This window comes from Hylobates moloch, unplaced genomic scaffold (genome assembly GCF_009828535.3).
Source record: "Hylobates moloch isolate HMO894 unplaced genomic scaffold, HMol_V3 SCAFFOLD_9, whole genome shotgun sequence".
Lineage (NCBI taxonomy): Eukaryota > Metazoa > Chordata > Mammalia > Primates > Hylobatidae > Hylobates > Hylobates moloch.
The window spans coordinates 122,643,630-122,667,272 of NW_026652284.1; the positions used below are offsets into that span (position 1 = coordinate 122,643,630).

Consider the following 23,643-nt stretch of genomic DNA (forward strand, 5'->3'; position numbering starts at 1 on the left):
GGACGCTTCCCAACAGGGGCTGACGACGCAGCCGGAGAGCTGGGGAGTGAACCAGCTCATTCTGGGGCAGGGTCGGGGCCTCACGCTCCAGGAAGGCGGACGGCATCAGGAAGGAAGTGTCCACAAAGGCTGGGGTGCAGGGGTGGTGCTCAGGCATTGGAAAATGGAGGCAGGAGAGCACCAGTCCAGAAAGAACACAGGGCCACGTAAGAGAAGTGAGGTTTGCCGGGGCCTCCTGTGCACCAGCCCCGGCCGAGGCATGTCCCGTATTTCCTCGTGATGGCGGGAACCCTACTTTATAGAGGAGGAAGCGGAGGCTCCAAGGATTACAGAGCAGATAGAGGCACATGGGGCATGGCTCCGGTCACAGGAAACGTCCAGAACAGGCAAAGCCGCAGGCAGACCGCAGACTAGAGCGGCCAGGGCTGGGGGAGCTGAGGGTGGGGTGACTGCCTAGGGCCAGGGCTCCCTTTTGGGAGTCAGAAACGCTCTGGAATTGAGACAGTGGCGGTGGCTGCACAGCACTGGGAATGAACTAGCATCACCAGGTTGAAGACTTTAAAAGGGTGAAATGACAAACTTTGATATGTGACTATTATGCCAATAAAGAAAGAAAATAATAAGGCTGTGGCACTCAACAAAGGCCCCAGAGCTGGGAAAGGCAGGGCCGGGCAGCTTTGTTCTGGCTCAGTCCCAAGGGAGCCGTCCCCTCTCGACCTCAGCCTTCCCACCACTGTCTGGATCTCAAAGGACCTCTCTAGCCCTTTGCCTCAGACGCCAGGGCTGCATGACCCAGCCCACACACAGACAGGGCCTGCAGGCTGCTCGGACTTCACACCCCACAGATGATACCACGTGCCTAGACACCTCCCTGGGCCCAGAGAAGCCACAACACGGCACAGGGCTGGGGTCAGAGAAGGGGCAGTGTGTACTGGCTTCTGTTGGCTTTTTAAGTTCTTAATACACTTTAGGGAGCCTGTTTCAAAGTCAAAGACGAGGTATGCAATTAGAGAAATGCCCCTCAAGGCCTAACTCCAGAGCCCGCCTGGGTCGGAAAAGGAGGTGCTCACGAAACACTCTCACACTCCCCCAGACCCCTCCCCTGCCCCCCCCCCGCCTCCCATCTGTCCACACGTGGCTCCACCCTCTCAGATGCAGAGCCCGACATTGGGGAGGGAGTTCAAGTGGCACAGTGGGGACTGAGAGAGGACAAGGACATTGAGAGTGCCCTCAAGTGCCCCCTTCCCAGCCTCCCTGCACCCGCCCCCCCAGGCCTGGCCGGGCAGTCTTCTTCAGAGTAACAATCCAGGCTCACATCTCCTGCCAAGGCAAGGGCAAAGGGACTCCTGTTCACAGGAAATAAAGGCTCATCCTTGATGAGCGTGGAGAGGAGTAAAGCGCAGGCAGTGGTGGAGAGGCCGCCTGGGGCTGCAGGCATGTCCCAGGAGGGCCCTGGCAGGCTAGCAAGCAGGCCGGCAAGGGGCTCTGGGGGCCTGACCCCACCCTCCAACCCGAAGCAGAGTGCGTGCCTGGGGCGCACCCGGACACACGGCTGGGGCCAGAGGTCTTGGACACAGGCTGGGACAGCAGGAGGTAGAAGAGGATATGAAGCCATCGCACAGCCTCCCCCCGGGACCACCTCCTCTTCCTCCACACCAGCAAGGTCACCCCCATCAGTGTCACTGTCCATCAGCCACTCACTGCCCGGCAGGCTGCAATGAGACCTTCTGCAGCCCAGGCCTTTTGCGGAGGACCACGGGCCGTGCCTCTAACTTTGCCACCTCCTCCATCATCCCGTTAATTACCCAGTGCCAAGCACAGCCACCGGCTCACTCAGCACCCCCAGCCCTGACAGCACCAGGAAACCCACCTGTACCCTGTGCGGAGGGCAGGAGGCCTTGTTCATGTAAAAGCCAGAGACGAGCAGCCCACAGCCCATGACAGCAATGCTCTGTGTCACCCCAGTCCCAGGCTCTGCCGGCCGCCTACAATACGGGCTGACCCCACTGCGGGGGCGACTGAGCCACTACAGCAGCTGCCAGAGAGCGGAGCACCTGTCCTCGGACACAGCAACGGGGAGGCCCTGAGGCCAGCTATCCCACTGACGGCCAGAGAGGGGCTCCCCCACGGCCCCCAACTGTGCCAAGAGGAAGGGCTGCCCTGTAAAGACCTCCCTCAAGCTGAAACAGTCAAGCCCGAGAAGCTCCTGCAGCAAGGCCGGGTGACTCAGTGCCAGGACTGCCACTGCCTGCTACCTCATCCCGGGGCTGAGCAGGAGGCCTCAGTGCCCGTGACCAGAGATGCCTGCTGACGTCTGCCCTGTCCAGGTGGGGCTGGGAGCACTTGCTCAGACCCTCTTCCAGACACTGCCAGCTCCACCACAGCCAGGACTGCCGTCCTCGCCACACACTCAGCTTGGGTACATGGGCAGATCCCAGCCAGTGTCTTGAGGGGAACCTTGGCCCACTGCAGCCCCATGCTCTAGGGACCCATCCAGTCCCAGGGCAGGGTGTGTCCAGGCAGCGTCCACACCAGGATGGAGGACTCATCACCCACAGCTGAAATCCAGTGCGGGAACCAGGCTGCTGCCCTCCTCTTCCAGATCTCCTGTAGCACGGCCTCGTGCAACAGTCAAGAGGCGTGAGCGCACGCCGTGCCTGTGCCCAGCACCTGTCCGGGCAACTGTCCAGACACCTGTCCCGGCACCTGTCCCGGCACCTGTCCGGGCCCACCACAGCAGCAGCTCAGACGCCGGGCCCGCACTGACCTCCTGTGGACCTCCCTGACCCATCAGACACCAACAGAGCGATGCTCTCCCTGGGAAAAGGGACTCTGCTGGAGCCTCAGCCTCGGGGTCCGCAGAAGGCCCGCTGCAGTTCTGAGCAGATGCTGCCTCCCAGGTCTCAACCTGCCCACCCTGGCACCACAGGGCGGCACTAGCCTGTAGGAAGGCCTCTTCTGGGTGTTAAAAACAGTAACAGAGAAGCATGTTTCAAACCACAGCACTGAAACCCAGGTCAGAAAACCAGTTTAGTAAGTTGCAACCAGCTTTTTCTTTCATGAGCAGCACAAGACGCAGCAGGAGGAACATGAGCACGCATGGCCGTGGGGAGCATCGGCACAGCTAGAAAGGCCTGATTCTCGGCGTGTGTGTCTACCCCAGGCAGCAATGGCAAATGCCCCTCTCACCACGGCTGTGGCCCCAGCGTGTGATTGGGTGATGGTGATGGGAGAACTCTGCCCTGCCTGTCTGCGTGCTCAGCTCCACTCTAGGACGGGGTGAGGGAGAGGCCAAGTCAAACATCAAGCAGGGAGACAAAATTTACTAATGCTCCCATTATACGTATTATGTATTGCCTGAATGCACAGATGGGTGGATGCACAGATGAGTGAAGAGTGAATGGGGCAGAGGATGAATGAACAAGAACACTCCAGATGAGACAGTGGTGACAGGGAGTGGGAGAGGAGGGGAGAAGAGGAGGGGGGGAGGGGGAGGGGAGGGGGAGGGGGAAGGGAGGAGGGGAAGGTACTGTGGAGGAAGACACAGGGCAACATGGCCAAGATGGGCCCCACCTTCCTGCTGGACAGAGTGGCGCCCTAGCGAGGTGAGCTGGGCAAGGAACTCACCTCTGGGCGGCTCCAGACCGAAGCCCTCAGAGGGCAGTGCCTGGCAAGAGAAGGTCTTGGCCACCACCTGCTCCACGGGCGTGAGGGCCAGGGCCTGGGGCTTGCCGGAGCCAGGGCTGGGGCCATGGGCCGCCTTCCGGAGGTCGCCCAGCTTGCGCCGCACGACGGCTCGCAGGTCCCGCCACTTGTGCTTCAGGTCCACGACGTCGCGGCGGCAGTAGCCCAGCGCGTTCACGGCCTGCAGGATGCGGCTCCACACGCGGTACCTGCGAGTGGGCTCGGCCTTCAGCAGCCCCGTGCCGAACAGCAGCTGGTGGTGCTTGCTCACCTTGGATACCAGCACCTCGGTCTCCTGCGGGCAGAAGTTGGGCTTCCTCTTCTTGGCCCGGGTAGCGCTGGGCCCCGCCATCCGGCCATGGGGCCCAGCAGCTGAGTCCTTCCTCGGGCCAGTGGTGGGTGATGAGGTGGGCTCCGGCATCCGGCTGCCTTCAGGGGCAACCCCAGGCCCTGGAAAGGCACCAAAAGGTGGATGTTTAAGGCCCTGGGCTTGTGGAGGCAGCGGCCCCGGCGGCAGCTCCCTAGGGCACCTCCTCTGTGGTTTCTGCTTCAGGACACGGCTGTCTGGTCCTGGCCCCCACCCCTCCCTGCTGGGTGTCCAGAGACCTGGGCCCACGATCCCCTAGCCCTGACACTGCCTCACCAGGTGCCGTCCGCAAGCACATAGCTTCTGGGTCACAGTGCCCCATCTCCAAGACAGCACACCGCTAGCCCTGCCTGCCCCTGCAGCCACCCCAGGGGTGCAGGAGCCGGGCAGCCTAGGTTGCGGCCCTGGACCCTCTGCAGGGTTTCCTGCCCTCAGGCCAGGACTGGGCTGCTCCCGGGGTCAGCCCTTGCCTGGGGACAGCCTTGCCAGCTGACATTTTGGAAGGCTCCTGTCCACAGCACAACTAAGAGCCCTCTGAGCACCGGCCTCGGCTTCCCTCCCGCACTTGGGTTGAGGCCGGTGGGGACACGGTGGCCTGGTCGGCAGCCTCACCCCCCTGCCATCCTGTGCCTCTACAGCCCTCCAACCTGCAAGGGAACAGGGCTGCGCTGGCAACAGTGGCAAAGTCTCTGCATCTTTGCTCACATACAAGCTTTTTCACTAACTGGACCAGCTTCCTGAAGGCAGGGACAGTGCCCGACACTGCAGGTTCCCCGGTGCTGCATGTCTGAGTCCCCGGGAAGGAGCACTCAAGTGCAGGCCTCTCCCCAGGGGCCTGGCGTCCCAGAAGCACCTGGAAGGGGCCCCTCCACCAGGAGGGTAGCCCACCAGGATACCCGCAGAGGTCACGGCACCTGTTCCTCCCCAGACCACAGCAAGCACCCTGTCACCCCTCGCCAGCCCACTGCACAAGGACAGTCAGGCTTGAGGGTGAGGGGCCGCATGAGCAGGTCCAGAGCCCCCAGCGGTAGCACCCCTGCTCGGTCCTGAGCCTACAGGGTTGGCCAGCTCTGGCCACCACGCAGCTTCCATCCTGTGGCCTGTCTGGGCTGGCTGCACCCTTGGCCCTACTCAGGGGAAGGCCTGGTGGGGGGCAGGGGATGCAGGCCCCTTGCCTCCTGCCTGCTGACCCTGCCCTCCTCAGCACCTGCATCTCTAAGCCGCCTTCCCAGGACCCCCCAGACCCAGCGTCTGAGTGAAGTACCTCGCTTCCTGGCCCTTGGGACAATAGGCGTGCCCGCTGGCCCCAGATCACCTTCCCCGTCCTTCCCCACACAGGGGTTCTGCAGCTTGCTCTCTGGCGACGGGCAGGGGAAATGGCGGATTCCGTACTCGGTCCAACATCTAGCGCACTCTACGAACAGCAAGGGACAGTCACGATTACTCTCAGCTCAGGGCGCTCCTGGCAGTGCCAGGCCCCCACGCACGGACAGCAGACGCCCAGGACCCGAGATGCTCCACTCAGGGCTCCTCCTCCAGGAAGCCCTCCCTGCCTGCTATATCCTCTGGATCATCCCCCTTCTGCTAAATGCCAGCAAGGAGTTCAGAACTTTAGGTGTTCCGGATTTTTCTCTGAACCAGTTCTGAAATGTGACTGCAAACTAGCAAACAACCCCCACGGCCTGCAGGGGTAGTCACAGATTAATCCCTGGACAGCTATTACCAGTCGGCAACAAAGTACAAAATGAGAAGTGCAGCTCCAGAATCGTTTAAGGCAATTCGAAACTGCCGCGACCTCCATGCTCAGAATCATTCTACTGCATTTTATAAAAGTGCCACTCCGTAGCATATGGGAGATGAAAAGCAGAGCCACACTGCTGTCCCCACTCGGCTTTGCGGAGACAGAGACGCATGCTCCCCCTCTCCCGGCTCCCAGACCCCGCACAGAACGCATCGTCATTTTCTCTGATTATTTCCATTTGTTCACAAAACATTTCTGGACACATTTCACTGAAATTCACTGATCCTCAGATGCACCTTATAAAAGCCTTTTAACAACTCCGGAACCACAATGTGCCTTTCAATCCACGGCACCCCAGAGTCAAAGACACGCCATGTGCGCCAGGCTGAGGCCTCCGAAGCCGGACCCTGTGTGCCTGTCTGCAACCTGTTCTTCCTGGGACATGTCCCGGTAGGTCACAAGGATGCTGCTGGCTCGGAAGTGCTTTCCAGCCACATCCGTGGCCTCCAGGGCCAGGTCGGCACAGTGGGTCCCAGGGCTGCATCCCTGAGCCAAGTGCCTAAAGCAGCAGCTCTTGGAAAAGGCCCTTCATGCAACTCTCAGAGAAGTGACACTAGGGGCCACCCTGGTGAGCTCCCACTCAGGGTCCGTCTAGGGGGACCCTACAGCCCAACGTGACAGGGAGGGAAGGACTTTCCCAAAGCCTCTCACCAGACCCCCGGGAGGTGGGCGAGGGCCCAAAGGCCACCTGGTCCATCCTCCTGCCCCCAGATAGCACTGCCCAAACCACACAGGCAGAGACAGGTCTACGGCCACATAGACTCAGGGAAGGGCCTCCAGTGCCCAGCTCACTGCTCTGGACTGGGGCTCACTCACCCTCCAGCTCTGGGCCCTGGTGTGGGGAAGAGGGCCTGTGGAAGGACGGGAGGGCAGCTGCCTGGCTCATTTCAGGGCAGAGGTTTCCGCAGGGCAGAGAAGTGCAGCAAAGTGGATCGGAGTCACAAGAAGACAACCCTCTGGGGGGGCTGGAGAGGGAGCAGCCGCAGCCTGGAGACAGACGCTGCCCTGGGAAAACCAGGCACCCACGAAAGAGGCTCTGGCCAAGGCCTGGAGGGGGCCCAAGTAACAGAGGGAGGGGCCCCAAGTCACAGACGCCTCTCAGGGTTTGATGAGGTGAGCCTCCAGCATGGGGCCCCCTCCCAAGAGGGCAGGGCCTGTCCCTCCAGCTCCCGGCAGGCCCCTCTCCCCTGGCATCCACACCATCCTCTCTCTGTACAGAGACACACTCTCCAGGCCGGAAACCCCGGACAATGGCCTGTGAGGGGATCCAGGCACTTGGTGACTGAGCTCAGCCTCTGCTCAGAAATGGGGTCCCACAGGCCCCCAGAGAGACCACAGGCCCTGCTGTCACTCAAGGACACACCATCACCTCGCCACACTGCATCCACTCACCCAAGTCCAGAAGGACACGCCACCACCTCGCCACACTGCATCCACTCACCCAAGTCCAGGTCGTGCCCACTGCACCCACGTTATTCCACGGTGCTCCCCACACCCCTTGAGGGGCCAGTATGTTCTGCCCACCTGAGCCACATGAACCTAGAACATGGCAGGGACAGGCCTGGGACATTTACTGTTTGCTTTTGAATAGAATAATACCCACAAATTACAGAAAAATGTAAATGCAGACAATTATAAATAAAAAAATAAAGCTCACAACATCCAGAGATAAACATTATTAACCCTGGAGGTGGGCGGCTGTCTTCCACAAGCAAACATTGCACGTATGGCTTTGCTTCTTCCATGCACCACATATCACAGCACGTGCACAGGTCACTCGAGGGCCTTCGACAATGTGATTTTAATGCCTACATCGAATTCTATCCCAGCTGTAACACAATCGTCTCCCTAAAGCCAGGTGCTTACAGTATTTCTGAGTCAGCACTCACACAAATCCTATGTGGTGAACACCTCTGCCCGTGTGTCTATCTTCTAAGACAGAGTCCAAGAGGAAGCACAGCTGGGCTAAGAGAAGGAACACTCCTGGGTGCCCCGAAGCTGGCTGTTCCCGGCACCCCACACCCACCCTCCCCCGCAACCCGTGGCCCCTGCTCCTGCCCCAGGCTGCCCCAAGCTGGCTGCTCCCGGCACCCCCTGCCCACCCTCCCTGTGGCCCCTGCTCCTGCCCCAGGCTGCCCCAAAGCTGGCTGCTCCCGGCACCCCACACCCACCCTCCCCTGGCCCCTGCTCCCACCCCAGGCTGCCAAGGGCGTGTTAACATTTTCTTTTCCTGCCAGGTTACTGTGAGGCTGACCACTGCTGGTGCGCTGAGGAGACAGCTACGTGTCCTAGCTGTCCACAGACCTGGCCCGTGTGCATGGAGCTCTGGGGAGCTTTCTTCTGTGTATCTGAGTTATTTATGAGTTGACAACTCACTAGCTGGCTTTTTGTTGCCTCTGTCCAGAGGACGTTACGATGACACGACGGCCCTAAGGTGCTGCACAGTTAGGTTGGCAGGACTTTGGCACACAGCAGGGACTGGGCACATGCAGCTGACCCTACACCCATGGGGACTTTGTCCAGGCCCCACCAGCCTGCCTGGAAGGCCCTGCCTAGCTCTGAGGGTCCTTGAAGGCCCTGCCCACACAGAAGGCCGAGAGCTGACGGGAGCAAAGGAGGCACTGAGCCAGGCTCGCCCCCGCACCCCAAAAGCAGCCCCGGCGCAACGATTTTCAACAAACCCAGACAGCACTGGTGCTTTTCTTTCAGATGTGTGATCGGGTTTGAAATCACTTTAAAAAGACAACTGGAAAAAAGTACATCTGAAAATGATGAAGTAAACTTCCAAGTAATTCCTAAACAAAGAAATCATAATGAAAGTTAAAGATATTTAGAACTGAACAAAAATTTAAAATACTATACATTTCAAAATGTGTGACATTCAACTAAAGCAGTTACTTGGGAAATTTCTAATTTCCAATGCTTTTATTAGAAACAAATATTTACCATAGTCATGGTGAATGTGGTAAATATTCAATCTGGGAGTCAGAAAAACAAAATAGCATCAACTTAAAGAAAGGAGGGAAATGATGATGACACTGTGAGCAGAAATCAATCACAATTGAAAACTTGCACGCACAGAACGGGGAAGCCGGGGCCATATCTCTGCAGAGACCTGTGGAACTGCCAGGTCTCTGCCGATACTGACTATAAAAGAAAACAGAGAAGGTACAAATACAGAGTGTCAAGAATGAGAAACGGGATGTGGTTGAGACGCTGTGGCTGTGAAAGCAGCAGCAGCCACCACCGGCCCTCAGTGGCCCTGCCCGAGCTTCACAGGTGTCGACGCAGCCATGTGCATGACCACCGGGCTGGAGGCCTCTTCTCACCTCCCCTTCCCAACCCTGAGCTCACAAAGCTCATGTGCAGCAGGGTGGGCAGGGCTGAGACCAAGGCAGGCAGGGTGGGTAGACAGGGCAGGGCAGACAGGGCAGGGACCAAGCAGGCAGGGCTGGCATGCTGGGACAAAGACTCACAGGGCTGGGACCAGGGCAGGCCGGCTTCTGCATCTGCATCTTAACCATTACATGAAGGTGCCCCAGTGTCACTACTGACAGCGAAAAGCTATTGTGTACAATTTCATTTCAGTAAGTTGAACATTTAGATAAAACAGTCAAATTTCCAGAAAAATGCAACTTAACAAAACTGACCCAAGAAGAAACAGAAAGCTTGAATAACGTTTTACAACTAGAGGAATTAACTGGTAGCCAGAAAATCTTTCCACAAAGGAAAACACTAGACCCGCATAGTTTTACAGCAAAATCCCAGAAACATTCAAGGAATACATAATCCTGTTCTTCCACAAACTCACCAAGAATAGAACCACCGTCCCCATTCAACACTGCAGTAGAGGTTCCAGCCAGGAAAACACATAATAGGTGAAAGCACTGGAAAAGGAGCGAAAATGCCGTCATTATGCACAAACACCACCATCTACAGGAAAAGCTCAGAAGATTCCACAGACAAATCATTACAATAAAAAGGGTTTACAACATGCTGGACACAAACCAGTACACAAAAATCAATTACACCACACAAGAAAAGCCTGGTTTCTTCAGCAAATAAACTTGGAGGGAAATAAAGAGACAGAGGGAAGCCAGAGACAGAGACACACTCGAAGGAGGAGCACGGGTCAGCTGCAGCACGGGATCTCAGGAGGCTCCACGTTAAACAGCATCTCTGAAACAGACACTCCTAGAGGCCGTCGGCCACTTCAACTGCAGGTCGGGTACGGCAGCCAAACGCGCTGTCACAGTGGAAATCTGTTCACACATAAAAGGAGTCCTTCTCTTTTAGAGACACGTGGAAATATTACAGATGAGATGATCTGCTATCTGGGATTTACCCTGGAATGACGCGGCGGGGGAGCAGCTTGGGGGCACATGTACCGCCACACTGGCCACAAGCAGTGAGGGGAAGCCAAGGTACACCAGGGGCTGCGATGCGTCTGTGCCTACTTTGATGTGTTTAAAAGTTTCCACATTTAGAAAATTAAAACATAAAATATTCAAAAATTAAATAAAATGTCTGGACTTTGTTCTTAGAAAAAGCCAACTGCATGTACACACCAGCAAGAAGCATTTGGAAAATGTAATATTCGGAATGGTACCACTTACAGCAGCAGGAAAAAAAGTTTTTACTTTGTTGAAATGAATTTAAGACAAGATATGTAAGATCTTTCTAGAGAAAGTTATATGACTTCATTGAAAGACATTAAAGAAAACCCCATAAATATAAAGACGTGTACTTGTGCACGGACTGGAAGGCTCAGAACCATAAAGAAGTCACTTCTCCCCACGCGGATGCAGGGACGCCAGGCAAACCCAGTCAAAGCTCTAGGGTGCGACAGGTGATCCTAAACCTTACGGTCAACGTCAAACCACCAAACACACCCGAGATACTTCTGCAGAAAAATAAGAAGGGCAATTTGTTCTAAAAAGTATTGAGAATTATAGCAAAGCTATAGAAATTAAGGTGGATTTTGGCACACAAAAAGCAAACTTGACCAGAGAATCCAAATGAAGACTATCACAGAGCTGTCACTGCAGGTCTGCAGAAGAAAGGCAATTCAACAGTCCACACAATTTGTTCTTCAAACAGAGAAAAACAACATCACAGCTTCCCCTCCACACTCATCCCACCTCACACCATAAACAAAAACCAAAGGTCAATTACAGTCTTAAATATGAAAAACAAATTGTTCCATCTTTAGAGGGAAGTAAAAGATGGCAGCATTATCACCTCGTGATGGAAGTTACTAAAGAGAAAAGTGCAAGTCCCGAAGGGAATGATGGATCAACTCAAGGCTGCCCTGGCTGAGAACTTCTGCTTCCCAGCAGGCCTCCCAGTGAGAAGCTGGCCTGGCCTGGATCGGGCTGTGTAAACCCACCTGATGAGGCCATCATCTCCAGAACACAGGAGGGAAGCCTGGGAACCCATAAGCACAAGGCAAACTCAAGAGAAAAGCAGACCAACAGTGCTCACTGGCAGGAAAACCCATGTGCCCGATCAACACGGAAAGGGATCCATCCCATTCATTATCAGAGAAACATCCATTCCAACCAGAGGACAAGCCGCACCCACCAGGTTGGCAAAACGTCACCGTCCAACACCCCTGAGTGCTGACAAGGACGTGGAGCAAAGAGGGCTCTGGGTGGGGCCCGCATCAGCTCGGCTGCAGGTGGCCCGGCCCAGGAACGCCACTCCCCGTGTACCTGCAGAGGCCCTGGCCATGGGCACAGGCTGTGAGGGATGACACTGGAGCCAGCCTCAGCATCCCTGAGACGCAGAACACGCACAGACGCCACGGTGTGCTCACAGAACCCAACACGATGCAGCGCGAAACCCAAGGAGCCACAGCCACGCGCGCCGTGCAGGCTCTCAGAACACGACGCGGAAAAGTAGCACGACACGGAGCAACACAAATCGTCTGAGCCCAGGGAAGTTCCAAACCCACACAGCTCAGCAACATACGGCTCAGGGATATGCACACACATAAGCAGAACTGTGAAGAACCAGCAAGATGCGGCACATACACAGTTCAGAGGAAGGATGAAGGAGGCGGGAGGGTAAAGGGGTAGGGGCCTGGGGGTCAGGCTCACCACCTCCGAACCGTTAGATCTGAACCTGTGTCTACACCCCACGCACATGTGTGCACATGCGCAATCCTGTGTCTACTCAGTGTCCCTCAGAACACATTTTTAAACATAAAATAGACCAAGCAGCTGAGACCGTGCCCTGCCTAAGGCCACGCAGGCTCCCCTGGCCCATGGAAGGAAACTCCATCCACACCGGCCCATCTCCCAGGACACTCTCATTCAGGTCTCCCGGGGCTGCCTCCTCCAGGGTCCCCCTCTACTCTCCACTAAGCACCCCCTCCCCGAGGGCCCTCCCTCACCTCCTCCGTTCACACAGCCCACCCCTCTGGGCTGGCAGTCCTAGTCCCTGCTGGGTCATTTCCTTCCTAGCACTCAAGAAAGAGGATCTCGGAACCATCCCAGTCAGAACACGGGCCCCTAAGGGCACAGGACTCACTTGTCTCTCTGCCTCCTGCCCAACTCCTGGCACACAGCAGATGCTGGACCAATGGTCTGGGTGGGAAGGAGGAAAAGGTGGCAGAAGTGGGAGGAGACCAGGCCAGCCCGGCACTCCCAGTGGGCAGGAAGGATGAGGGCATCCCAGTGGCCTGCCAGGCACTAAGTGGTGATGGCAAGATGAGGAAGGGCACTTGGTGATGTCACCAATGGCCATCTGCACCCCTGTCCTCCCTGCTGCCATCCTATCCCAGCAGGGCTGAGGCAGGCAGCTGCCCTCTCGAGCACATGCTGCTCCCTCTCTGCAGGGCTGGGGGTGGGAGACAAATCCAGGGCACTGGGGACTGCCAAGGAGCCAGCGAGGGCCCCTCAGCCGGCCTCATTCCCTGAACAGGCCACCCTGGGGACCAGAGCCCCGGCCAAGAGCCAAGCCAAGCTGCAAGGGAAGACGCTCACACCCCAGCAGAGAAGGGCCCCAGGGCGAGGGCGACCTGCCCGCACAGCTGTGAGGCTGAGCCCGAGGCCTGGCCCTGGGTGGAGAAAGGCAAGCGAAGAGCTTGAGGCCCCAAATTCAGTCCTCTTCCCCACACCCAGACAACCCTCATTGCGGCTGCCCTGACCCAGGCGTCGCCTACATGACCCAGGCCTGCCCACATGAAGGGCCGGATCTGCGGGCCAAGCTGACGGCAGAGCGGGAGTGGCGGGGGGGGTGTTACCGTGGCATTCAGATACCATGAGGACCTAAGTGGGGCCAGCCTGCAGGGTTGAGGTGGATGAGGTGAAACGGAAGAGCAGGGGCTCAACGCGCTGAAATACCTAGAAATAAACCCCAGCTCTGCCCTGCACCCGCTGCACGGCCCTGGGGTGAGGTTTGCAAGCCCCAGGGGCCTCAGCTTCCTCCTCTGTATGGAGTGCAAAGTGCCAACTGCTCCACACCGTCATTAGGAAGGCCAGGTGAGATCCTGCATCCCCTCAGCCACTCTGCAAACACCCCGAGCACCACCCACCAGCAGCTTGGTGCTCTAAGCGCCAGCTCCATGCCCAGCATGAAATGGGACACCTAGGTCTGCCCGCACACAGGACAGCCACTCCTGATGCTTCCTTTCCAGGGGCCTGAATCGCCTGAGCTCAAGAGTCACACCCCATCTCAGGACACAGGCCACTTTCCTCAAAAGAACAGAACTGGTGTACAGCCATCAGCATGACACAGTGAGGACCGGACCCTACCCACTGCCATCCCCTCCTCCCTGCCCCCACTGCCAGCTACTATCATTACCTAGGGGCTGACAGCCTTGTCTCGAAGGTCCCCCGAAAGGGCCACGGCTCCCCAGGCCACCTCCGCCGGCGACGGATCCGTACGACATCTTCTTACAGATGGCAGGGCCAGCAGCCTCCACACTGAGCTGGAGGAAACAGGAAAACCTGGGTGAACAGGAGGAAGGGATGGGAATTAAAGCTCCAATTCAGGGTGCACAGGGGCCTCCTGCCCCTCCCCAGCCCCAGGACCCTGGCTCCACTGTACCCATTCCCTAGCCTACTCCAGGCTTCTCACCAGCCCCCAAACAGCAACCCCCACAGAGCCCCTTCAAGGCAGCCTCTTGGTCCACTGGTCCCTGTAGGAACACAGAAACACAGCCTGAGGAAGGCGTGCCCCATCCCCTCCCAACAGGGACCCCCAACAAGGTGAGCCCTCTAGCCAGCTCTTAAAGACCAACCCCCACCGCCAGCCTCCCAGGTAGCTTCTGGGAACACTGGGCCCCCGCCATGCAGGCAGGGCAGCATCCACTGCATGTGAGTCAGGCCCAGGCCGGGCTGAGCACCCGGCGCCCATGCAGCCTGCTGGCATCTCTAGCTCCGTCGTCTCGAACCACACTCCACGGTAGCGGGGCTGGGTCAAGCCCGGAGTGGCTCTGCCCTGGCTGAATGCAACTTGTGCAGCTGGGCAAGAGCCATGGGGCCTCTCTGGGCCTCAGTTTCCTCATCTGTGAAGTAAGGGGAAGAAGAGGACCTGCGTCTTAGGGCTGTTGTGAGATGTAATCACACACACGTGATGACTGGTGAACAGTAAGCACTCAACACATAACTCACGGCACTGGCGCCATCTTTGGGGCACTGGCCATCCCTGGCCTGGGGAGCTGGGCATCCCGCCCAAACCTCTCTTCCCATGGACTGCAGCTCCAGGGACTCAGAGCAAACGACCAGAGGACAACGGGAGCTCTCCTGCCCAGACACTGCCAGAGCATCCTCCCTGTGTGCAGGGGTCCCTGTGTGCAGGGGTCCCTGTGCGGGCAGCTTCTGACTGGCCTACACCCTAATGCTATCACTATGGAGCCCGCTGGCCAGGCCACACTCAGTTCTAAACACCTTAGGGCAAGGGCTCCACCCACCCACACAAACACCTAAAGCACGAAGGCAGGTTTCAGAGCAAAGTGAGCCTCACGCCAGCCGAGTACAGGCCCAAGTCCCCAGGGCCAGGGGAGGCGGTGTGACCCCCACGTTCCCTCTGAGCAAGACGCCCGCCTGTGACATCCAGCCCCACCCAGAGCAGGGCAGCACCAGGACACCATTGACCCAGTGGGCCCCACTGCCCTGCTCAGAACAATCGGGACCCAAACAGCTCTGGTTGCTGTGGATCGCACCTACCAACATCCACTGCATTGGAAACTCAAACGGAGGCTTCTGAAATAGTAGTAATTCATTTTAAATAACAAAGCTCTTACTGTGAACACAGATAATGTCTTTATTAAAAACCACTGCATTTTCTAAAACAAAACTCCTCAGAGGGACAGTGGTGCCGTCCTACAGTCGCGGCACCCTCCAGACAGGCCCCAGCAGGATGGCCGGACTCACACCTGCTGCTGGCACAGGCCTTGTTCTGCCCAGGGCGCACGAAGACGTCCAGCCCCACGCAGAGAGGCAGCAGGCAGAATGGTCCTCAGCCCCTCTCTCCACGCGTCTCAGGCATTGCATCCCAGGTACCTGCCCAGTCACCACGGCCTCCCTCCTCTCTCTGCACGCTGCCTGGAATGGGGAGGTGGGCAGGAAGTTGGGTCTCAGTGGAAGACAGGAGGCAGGAGATGTCTGCTGCCCCAGGGGAGAGTGGGCTCTGAGGGCGGGTGGGATTCCACGAGCCCTGAGTGAGAGGCAGGTCTCAACCCAGCGAGCAGAGAGCTCCACACACGTGCCGGGGCCTCATCGGGAAAAGCTCAGATGTGGAAGACAGCCCAAGACACACGGGGGAAACACAGCGTGGAGGAAACAGACACTATCCAGAGAGAAAACTTTAACACGTAACAGCATAGCAGCTAGCACTTCCTTAACACTTGGCGCGTGACGACAATCACAGAGGCGCTTTACTACACGCGCAGATTCATCCTCACAACCCTCTAAGCTGGGGCCACAAGTATCTTTACCTTGCAGCTGAGGAAACTAAGGCATGGAGAGGTGAGGTCACTTGCCCAAAGTTCCCCAGCTGGTAAGTGGTGGAGGAGGTTTCAGACTCGGGCAGTCTGGTTCCAACACCTGTGTTCTCAGTACTGCCCTCAAAGGAACGAGCCCAGATAACAAAGGCTGTGTTAACAGCCCCAGGACAGGAACGGGATGCCAAGAAAGGGATTTTCAGAGAACACAGAGGAGCACCGAGAAGCCAACACTGGGAGAAGCAGCAAAGAGCTCCAGAGAAGGGGCAGGCAGAGCGGGGGCCTCCGGAAACCGGAGCACGAAGACACCACAGAGTCAGAGGAAACCACCAGCCCTGCATAGGCACTTCTCCATCCGAGGAAGGGGAGTTCCAGAAAGAAGGACAGGAGGGCCAGGGGAAGGGAATCGTCAGCAACAGCATTCACGCTGATCCCAGCCGGAGCTCACTCGAGCTGGTTAGGGGCCGCTCACGCCCCGTGAGACTTCAGGACACCCAGGCAAGGAGACTGTCCACAGGCAACCAAGTCCCACATCCGGCATCACAGGCCACAGTCACTGGGGAGATCCCCACAGCTCCAGTGCTGGGAGGAGAACCAGTGTGAGGGCCATAGGAGGCCATTTCCGACACCTGGGGTCCCCAGACCGCCCCTCCACGCGTGTTTTCTCGGAGAAGTACTCGAGGGTGAGCTCTGCCCAAACCAGGAACCGTGAAGAGGGAGGAAGGCCTGGACTGCCTGCAACCAGAGGAAGCTGAAGGGGACCCAGGGCAAAAGCTGTGCCCAGGCAAGGAGGGCAGCCCGCTGACAGGGCCCCGGCAGAATGTTCTAGAGAGACTTCTTCAAGAAGACAAAAGCCGAACCGCTGATGTGAAGGCACGTGAGACTGAGACGTAGAGGAGGGCTTCGGGCTCCTAAGAAGTACAAAAACGCCAGGCAAACAAAGGCAGTTACAAACTACAGGGAAAAACCGCAGGTGGAGCAGAGAAGAAAAGTCATCCCGGTTTCCTGTGACTGGGCTGATTCCAGTAGCACTTGTGGTTCTAATTAGGAAAGCCCTGGTCTCCTTGAGAGTGTGACAACACTGTAGCTACACCAGGAGGAGGGGAAGCAGGAAGTGTGTGCATGTGTGTGTGTGTGTGTGTGTGCATATGTGCGTGTGTGCCCTTGGGTGCGTGTGCATGCGTGTGAATACGTATGTGGGGGGCATGTGTGTGCCCACATGGCTATGTGTGTGCTTGTGTGTACCTGTGAGAGGGCAACTTGTGTATGCAGACAGACCTGAATCCTCATCTTGCAAGCTGACAAATAATGCCTAAACATTTAAAAAATCAAGTAGCAATCGAGGTCTACTATTTAGAGATCAACATCAAAAGAATCTACTAGAAGAATCAGACACAGTTGACTCTGGGGAAGGGGATGGAGGGCGACTGGGGATGACTGTTTTTCTTAATTAACTTTGCACAACTCATTTAACTCATTTACTCTCTAAACTACATGCATGTATAATTTTAAAGTATTAAAGCTTAATTAGTAAAATTCCAATGAAACATCATCTAGAAAGACCTGTCTGGAACCAAGGGGAGGGCTGTTGGGGGGTGGGCCTTCAGCAGACAAGAGCCAGGTGAGCACCCAGGGCTCTCCTTAAATCCCTGGGAGGCGGCCCCAGAGCACCTAGCTTTGTCCCAGGTGGCCACACAGGCCACAGGGAGGCACAGCTGATGCAGGGCATGGCCCAATCCTACAGATATGCCCTTCGTGCCCCAGTGCCACCACACCAGCAGGACAGGCCTGTCCTGGCCTCAGGACATGAACTTCCATGGAGGAGCCAGCACAAGCCGTCTTGGGCGAGAGCTGCTGCAGAGGCTTTCAGAGAACTCGGGGAGGGGCACTCAAACCCCAGGTGGGGAGGGTCCAGCAGTCCCAAGGAAGCGGCTCAAGGGGGTCCTGAGCACAGGGCACTACTTGCCATCACCTAAAATGATGGTGAGGCACTGGCGGGGCCAGCCAGGCCTGATACGAGACTTGTGTTTGGGGAGCTCCCTCTGCTTCAGGATCGAGAGCAAGCTGCTGGGTGCATGTGAGGGGCTGGCAGGGCAGTGAGCAGGTGGCGGCAGGAATCAGGGCCCGGGGAGGGAGGGAGGGTAGAGCTAGGAATTGGCACAGAAGCCAGGGAGAGTCAAGGGCAAGTCCCAAGTTCTGGCCCAGAAGGCACGCGGACAGTGCTTTGACTTCCTCGTGCCAGAAAGTGAGGGGAGCCATGTGCAGGGATGAGCCCAGAGGGACTCCCACAGGCGGGCAGATACCCAAAGCCCTGGAGATGGGGCTAGATGCAGAAGGGGAGTCCGCTGTGTAGGGACAGTTGTTAAGGAAGAGAACTCCCAGGGAGAGAAGCCACCATGAAGAGAGGAGAGGGCCCCACAGACAACACAGGAGATGGGGATGAGTCAGGGGGATGTTAACCATAGGCCACAAAAGCCATGGCAGAGGCTCCATGAGAGAAGGGTTCGGCCAGCGGCCATCACTGCAAAGGGCGGCAGGGTCTGCTGGGTTTCAGGACAAGGGGAGCAGCCAGCGGCCATCACTGCAAAGGGCAGCAGGGTCTGCTGGGTTTCAGGACAAGGGGAGCAGCCAGCGGCCATCACTGCAAAGGGTGGCAGGGTCTGCTGGGTTTCAGGACAAGGAGGAGCACAGGAAGCTTGAGGAGGGCTCATGAGAGGGAGGAATGCTCATTGGAGGAGGGAAGGGATTCAAGTCTGAAAGAGCTCAGCTGAATCAGAGCTGGGGCCCCTGAGGGGACTGGAAGGCTGCCCAACTCCCCTCTGCTCCGGCCAGACATGCGGAGGGGAGTGAAGATTCGTGAGCTGCTCCACCACCGCCAAAGAGACCACCTGACCAAACTCACAATTTCATTTCGCTGCACATGGGAACATGAAACACCCCTGTGTTTGCTCAGCCAGCTCAGGGACAAAGGCTAACCCACAGTCAGGGCCACCGAGTCACCGCAGGCAGAGGAGGCTGGTCTGGAAACACGAAATGGCAGCACGTGTCTTCCACCTATTCACGGCCCCGCCCAGCCAGCCACTCTGGGCCCCAGGGGACACCTGGAATCCAGTGGGTGCAACCCCCCCATCGCTGGGAGACCACAAGGGGCCATGGGGTACTGAGCTGTACCAACCCAAACCCCCCAGGTGCCCCACGCTTCCACTTCCCTCCAGTGTCCGACTCAACCCCCATCCTGCGCTGGCCCAGCCCTCCCCAGTCCTGCCCCAGCCCCCAGTGGCCCCTGTGCGCACATCAACACCCAAGGTCTCTGGGAGCTGGGCCCTGTCCTGCCCCAGCCTCAGCTCTTGCTGCGCCCCTGCCCCACACTCTTGCTCTCTGGGGGTTCTGCCTGTGTCATCCAGGCTGCCTCCCACCTCTGTGCCTTCACCCAGGCTGTGCCTTGGCTTCCCCCATGCTGCTCCTGCCCTGCTCCTCCACCCCGCAGCCAGCTCATGCCCCCACTTCTCAACCCAGCTGTCCCACCAGGCCAGCCAGGTGCTCCCATCCTGACCTTCCTGCCCACACCTACCTCAGAACCTGATGCTTACCACACGTCAGGCCGAGCATCGCCAAGCTCCGTAAGATGTAGATGCCCACCTGTTCCCTGCCTGGGGGAGGCTGCACACCCGCTGGAGCCGTCCTCACCCAGGGCTGGCCTGGTCCAGTGCATCATCACCCCAGCCCTGCCCTCACCTCAGCACGTCCCAGCAAGCCAGATCGGAAACCCTGTCTTCTGTCCCCAGTCAAGAACCTCCACAGGATCGGTCCACCCTTCACTGAGGGAGGAAAGAACGAGAAGCCCAGCCCTCACAGGTGCTGAGCCAGTGTCCTTAGACTCGGCACTGCTCACGTCGCTGGATGCCGCACGAGTCCATGAGGAGGTTCTCTCATGCATCCCGTTCACAGCGGAGCCAGGGAAATCCCCAAAAGAGAATCTGACTGGCCCCGGGCCACCCAGAGCCCGCCTGCCTCACCTGCACCTGCTCAGCAGGCCCTGACCAGTTGCTTCACCTGTGTGAGCAATGCTGCTCCTCACGACACTGTGAGGCAGGGGTTATAACCCCATTCAAGAAGAGGACACTAAGGCCCGGGGTCAGCCAGCCGTCAGTGCAGGGCATGGAACACGCCAGAAGGCCTCAGACCCCCTGGCCACAGCATGCCACTCCTGTCCCAGCAGGAGCACACTGCCAACCACGGCTGGCACAGCTGCCCTGCCAGGAGGAGGGGTCAGCGCCCAGGCATGCTGGCTTGCTCAGGTGGGACTTCACCCGGACACCACAAGAGCCTCCCAGAAGTGAGCTGGATGCAGGGAAGGGCTGTGGCACAGGAGCCAGGCAGGCAGCCAGGCACTGTGGGGTGCGGCCTCGAAGGCCTGGGCACAGCAACAGAGGGAGCCAGGCCTTCCCAACCAAAGCACTCCGCTGAGTTCAGGACATGGTGGCGCCCCCGAGAACTCCAGGAGAAGGCAGGCCAGCATAAGGGGCTGCACATGGGCAGGGGACCCAGCCAGGGCCAGCGCTCAGAGGGAGGGCTGGGCAGGCAGAGGCACGGCCAGGAGGAGATGTGGCAGAGGACAGGGACGAGGCGTGAGGGGGACATGGAGTCCCTCGGGGGAGTGTGGCAGAGCGAGCACTGGCTGAGCCAGATGTGGCTGAGGGCCTGGGTGAGGGCCGCAGAAGCCATTCCCAGCCCAGCTGGGCGGAAGCTGGCAGCGGGGCCAGGCCAGAGGGGTGGGCAGAGGCTGCCAGGCTGTTTTGCCCAAGAATGGCCCGAGCCCCAGGGCTGCCTCAATGAGACCGGACAGAGGCCAGGGACAATGCTCCACTTGCTCCCAAGGAGACTTCCTACCGAGCTGCTTCCGTGCCCGCCGAGGCCAGCCATCAGCCCCTCCGGCCTCATGCCCCTCAGGCTGGCGCCGGCTCTTCCCAGGGCCCCCGCCCCCCGCCAGCCTGAAGGGAGCCGTCTGTCCTTGCACTGCCCAGATCCTGTTTGCAGGGCGCCAGGGGAAGCGGCGGTGCCAGGGAACACCCACCTCAGGCATGCCACCACCGCGGCAACTCAGCCTGCCCCTGGGACAAAGCGCCCCAGCCCAGGAGGAGCGAGGTCAGGCAGCAGGCCACACCCACTACCCACCGGGCTCCCAGCCCCAGCTCTGGGGCTGGGTCCCCAACTCCTGGGCTGTGGGGCCAGTGCGTGGGTCTTGAGCCCCTCAGTCAGACTCCCCAACAGGGCCTCTGAGGCAAGGGGCTGGGCCCCACACAGGCAGAGGACACCCAGGCTGGGCCACCCACCCCCCAGCAGATGGGAACAGTGTTCCCCGGGCCGGGGCTTCCAGAACAGCCCCAGCTCCTCAGCCTGGCTTGAGAGCAGAGAGCCGTCGCCCACAGGGCCAGGCCCCACAAAGGTCGCATCAGCTCTCCCACCCTTGGTTTTCTCATCTGTCAAATGGACGGCAGTCCCTCCCTCACCTTCGGGCACGCGTTCTCTGGACCTCTGACCCGGGCACTGTGGTGGGGACACAGCAGCTCCAGACAGGCCTGGCCTGCTCTCGGAGACTCTGTGCTCCAGACGGGGACAGACAGGAAAACGGCATCCTGCTTGTCCCGTGGGGGAAGAAACGACAAGGGCAGCTGCTTGGATGTGCCGGGTCAGTGAGGGCACCGGAGGCCCCAACAACTCCGGCCGGAGGACATGAGTGCAGGGACGGGCTCCTCAGGCGAGCCCAGGGCTGAGCCGCAGCCAGGACACGCAGCAGCAGAGGCAACGGCAAGAAGTGGCGCTGCCTCCCAGGAGCGAGGGCACAGAAAGCAGCCCAGGGCCCACACCCGGACGAGGGGCCAGGGCACCCGTGACCTGTGGCCTCCACGGTGCCCACCTGCGGACTCAGTGTGGCGGAGTGAATCCTGGGGCAGGCTCTGGCCCCAGCTGGGCTGCTCACGCGTGGGCTTTCTGCAGCCCCCAGCCTCCCCTGTCCCCTGGGGAACAACATGGTGACCGAGGTGGAGCTGAACTCGCTCCCAGGGAGCTCAGGCTCGGGCTTGCCCTTGGCCAGTGGAACACATGCTACCTTCGCACTCCCTAAATGAGCCTCAGGCAAGCTCCACAGGCAAGGCCGGAAAAGACAGAGGGAGCTGTCAGTTCACAGGGACGGGGGCACACAGGGAGCAGAGGCCTAGATCAGTGGCCAGACCACGGCCAGACCCTGCTGCAGACCACCGGGAACCCTCGGCCGCGCCCCACCATGGGGAGAGACCACAACACAAAGCTCTGCTCCCCAAAGCCTACCCTTTGGGGGAAACCATTTTCCAGGGCAAAATGAAACTGCAAAGTTCAAGAGGAGAAACTGAATGATGGACGAGGTGCCCCAATCGCCTGCAGCAGGAGGGCTTGCTGTCAGCAGGGCAGCTGCCCACCAGGAGCCCCCATGGGTGGCCACGCTGCAGCTCCTCTGCTGGGTGCGCGGCTTTCGCCACACCCATAACACAGCCTCTCCACAGGCAGGAATCAGACAGCAGCATGGGAAGGGGCAGTCTCAGGAAAAGTGAGCACCTTGTCTGGCATCCCACTCCCAGGCTCCGGGAAGAGACAGAACCAGGACCCCAGCGGAGCTGTGGCCTCAGGGGTTGCTGCTGGAGCTGTCCTCCCACCGTGAATTAGCTGACTCTCTTACTTGGCCTCAACAGACCCATGTTGACAGCAGTAGGTCACCTCCCTGCCCTGGATATTCTCGGCCTCTTTAGACTTCTCTGTATAATCCCTAAAAGCATTCAGTGTAAGGCAGAGAACACAGTCTGAGCCCACTTTCTGCTGCTGTAACAGAATGCCACACACAGGGGAGTCTGTAAGGAAAAGAGAGTTCCTCGGCTCGTGGTTCTGGGGGCTGGGAAGTCCAAGACGGAGAGGCCTCCGGTGGAAGAGCATACAAGCACACTAGGCCAAGAGCAAGTGGGGGCCAGCGCTTCCTCTCATCAGGAGACCACCCCCAGATACGGCAGTGACCACGACTCAGTCACCTCTCATGGGTCCCACTCTTCATACCATCACAATGGTGACTGGATTTCAATGAGTTTTGGAGGGGACATTCACACCACAGCACAGTCCCAGTCCAGGAGCAGAAGATCTGGCAAAGTACCAGCTCAACCTCTAGCTGGTTCTCTCTCTAGCCTGCTGTGTCCCAGCAAGTCCTGGCCCTTGAATCTGTTTCCTCCTCTGTAAAATGGGACCAAGAAGGGAAATCTCGGAGGGTGGGTATGAAGACCAGTGAGATGAAACATGTGAGCCACTCTTAGGTCCCAGGCAGGAGCTCAAAGCCCAACTTACAAGTCCCTGGACAGTCGGGTCCCTGGCCCCACCCTAACACATAGACATCTAGAAGGGTTCCTAGCCTCCGGAAGCCCACCGCCACCATGCTACGCTCAAACAGACCAGTCTCCAAGCCGCCAGCAAGGAAGAGGACCTTCTGTCATCTCCCCACGTGGCTGTGTGAGGGCTGTGGCTCCCTGTGCACTGGTATCTGCCGGGGATGGCCCTACGGGGAGAGCCATCCCAAGACCACGTAGCACAGAGGAAACAGCGGGGCCTGGTGAGGAAGCAGGGAGCCTCTGGATCCTGTTTCCTGGTTCCTCCAGCTCAGTGCGGAGGCTGCTGGGCCTGCCCTCTGTAAGAAAATGTCATACGGATCCATCACCGGTGGAGGTGGCCTGGGGAGACGTGGCCTTTTCAGCAGGAACCGGGGGAGAGGGAGAAGAGATGTGGGTTAAAGCTCCGATTCAAGGTAAACGGGGCCTCGTGCCCCTC

At 58.6% G+C, this 23,643-nt stretch overlaps 1 protein-coding gene across 6 annotated transcripts in view; it reads right to left on the reverse strand.

Annotated features, from left to right (window-relative positions):
* The window catches only part of TSNARE1 (t-SNARE domain containing 1), a 133,183-nt gene that overhangs the window by 70,841 nt on the left and 38,699 nt on the right, over positions 1-23,643 (reverse strand). For 3 of the 6 annotated variants that reach the window (XM_058444080.1, XM_058444081.1, XM_058444079.1), the window contains exons 2-5: positions 13,662-13,807; positions 8,534-8,647; positions 5,316-5,465; positions 3,628-4,134 (exon numbers count right to left, since the gene is read on the reverse strand). In XM_058444080.1, the coding sequence (XP_058300063.1) occupies positions 3,628-4,134; positions 5,316-5,465; positions 8,534-8,647; positions 13,662-13,749 (859 nt within the window). In that variant the 5' untranslated portion in view covers positions 13,750-13,807. Of the gene's footprint in view, positions 1-3,627; positions 4,135-5,315; positions 5,466-8,533; positions 8,648-9,663; positions 9,740-13,661; positions 13,808-23,643 lie in introns of those variants that run through there. The other 3 variants (XM_058444084.1, XM_058444082.1, XM_058444083.1) reach the window with 3 other exon arrangements.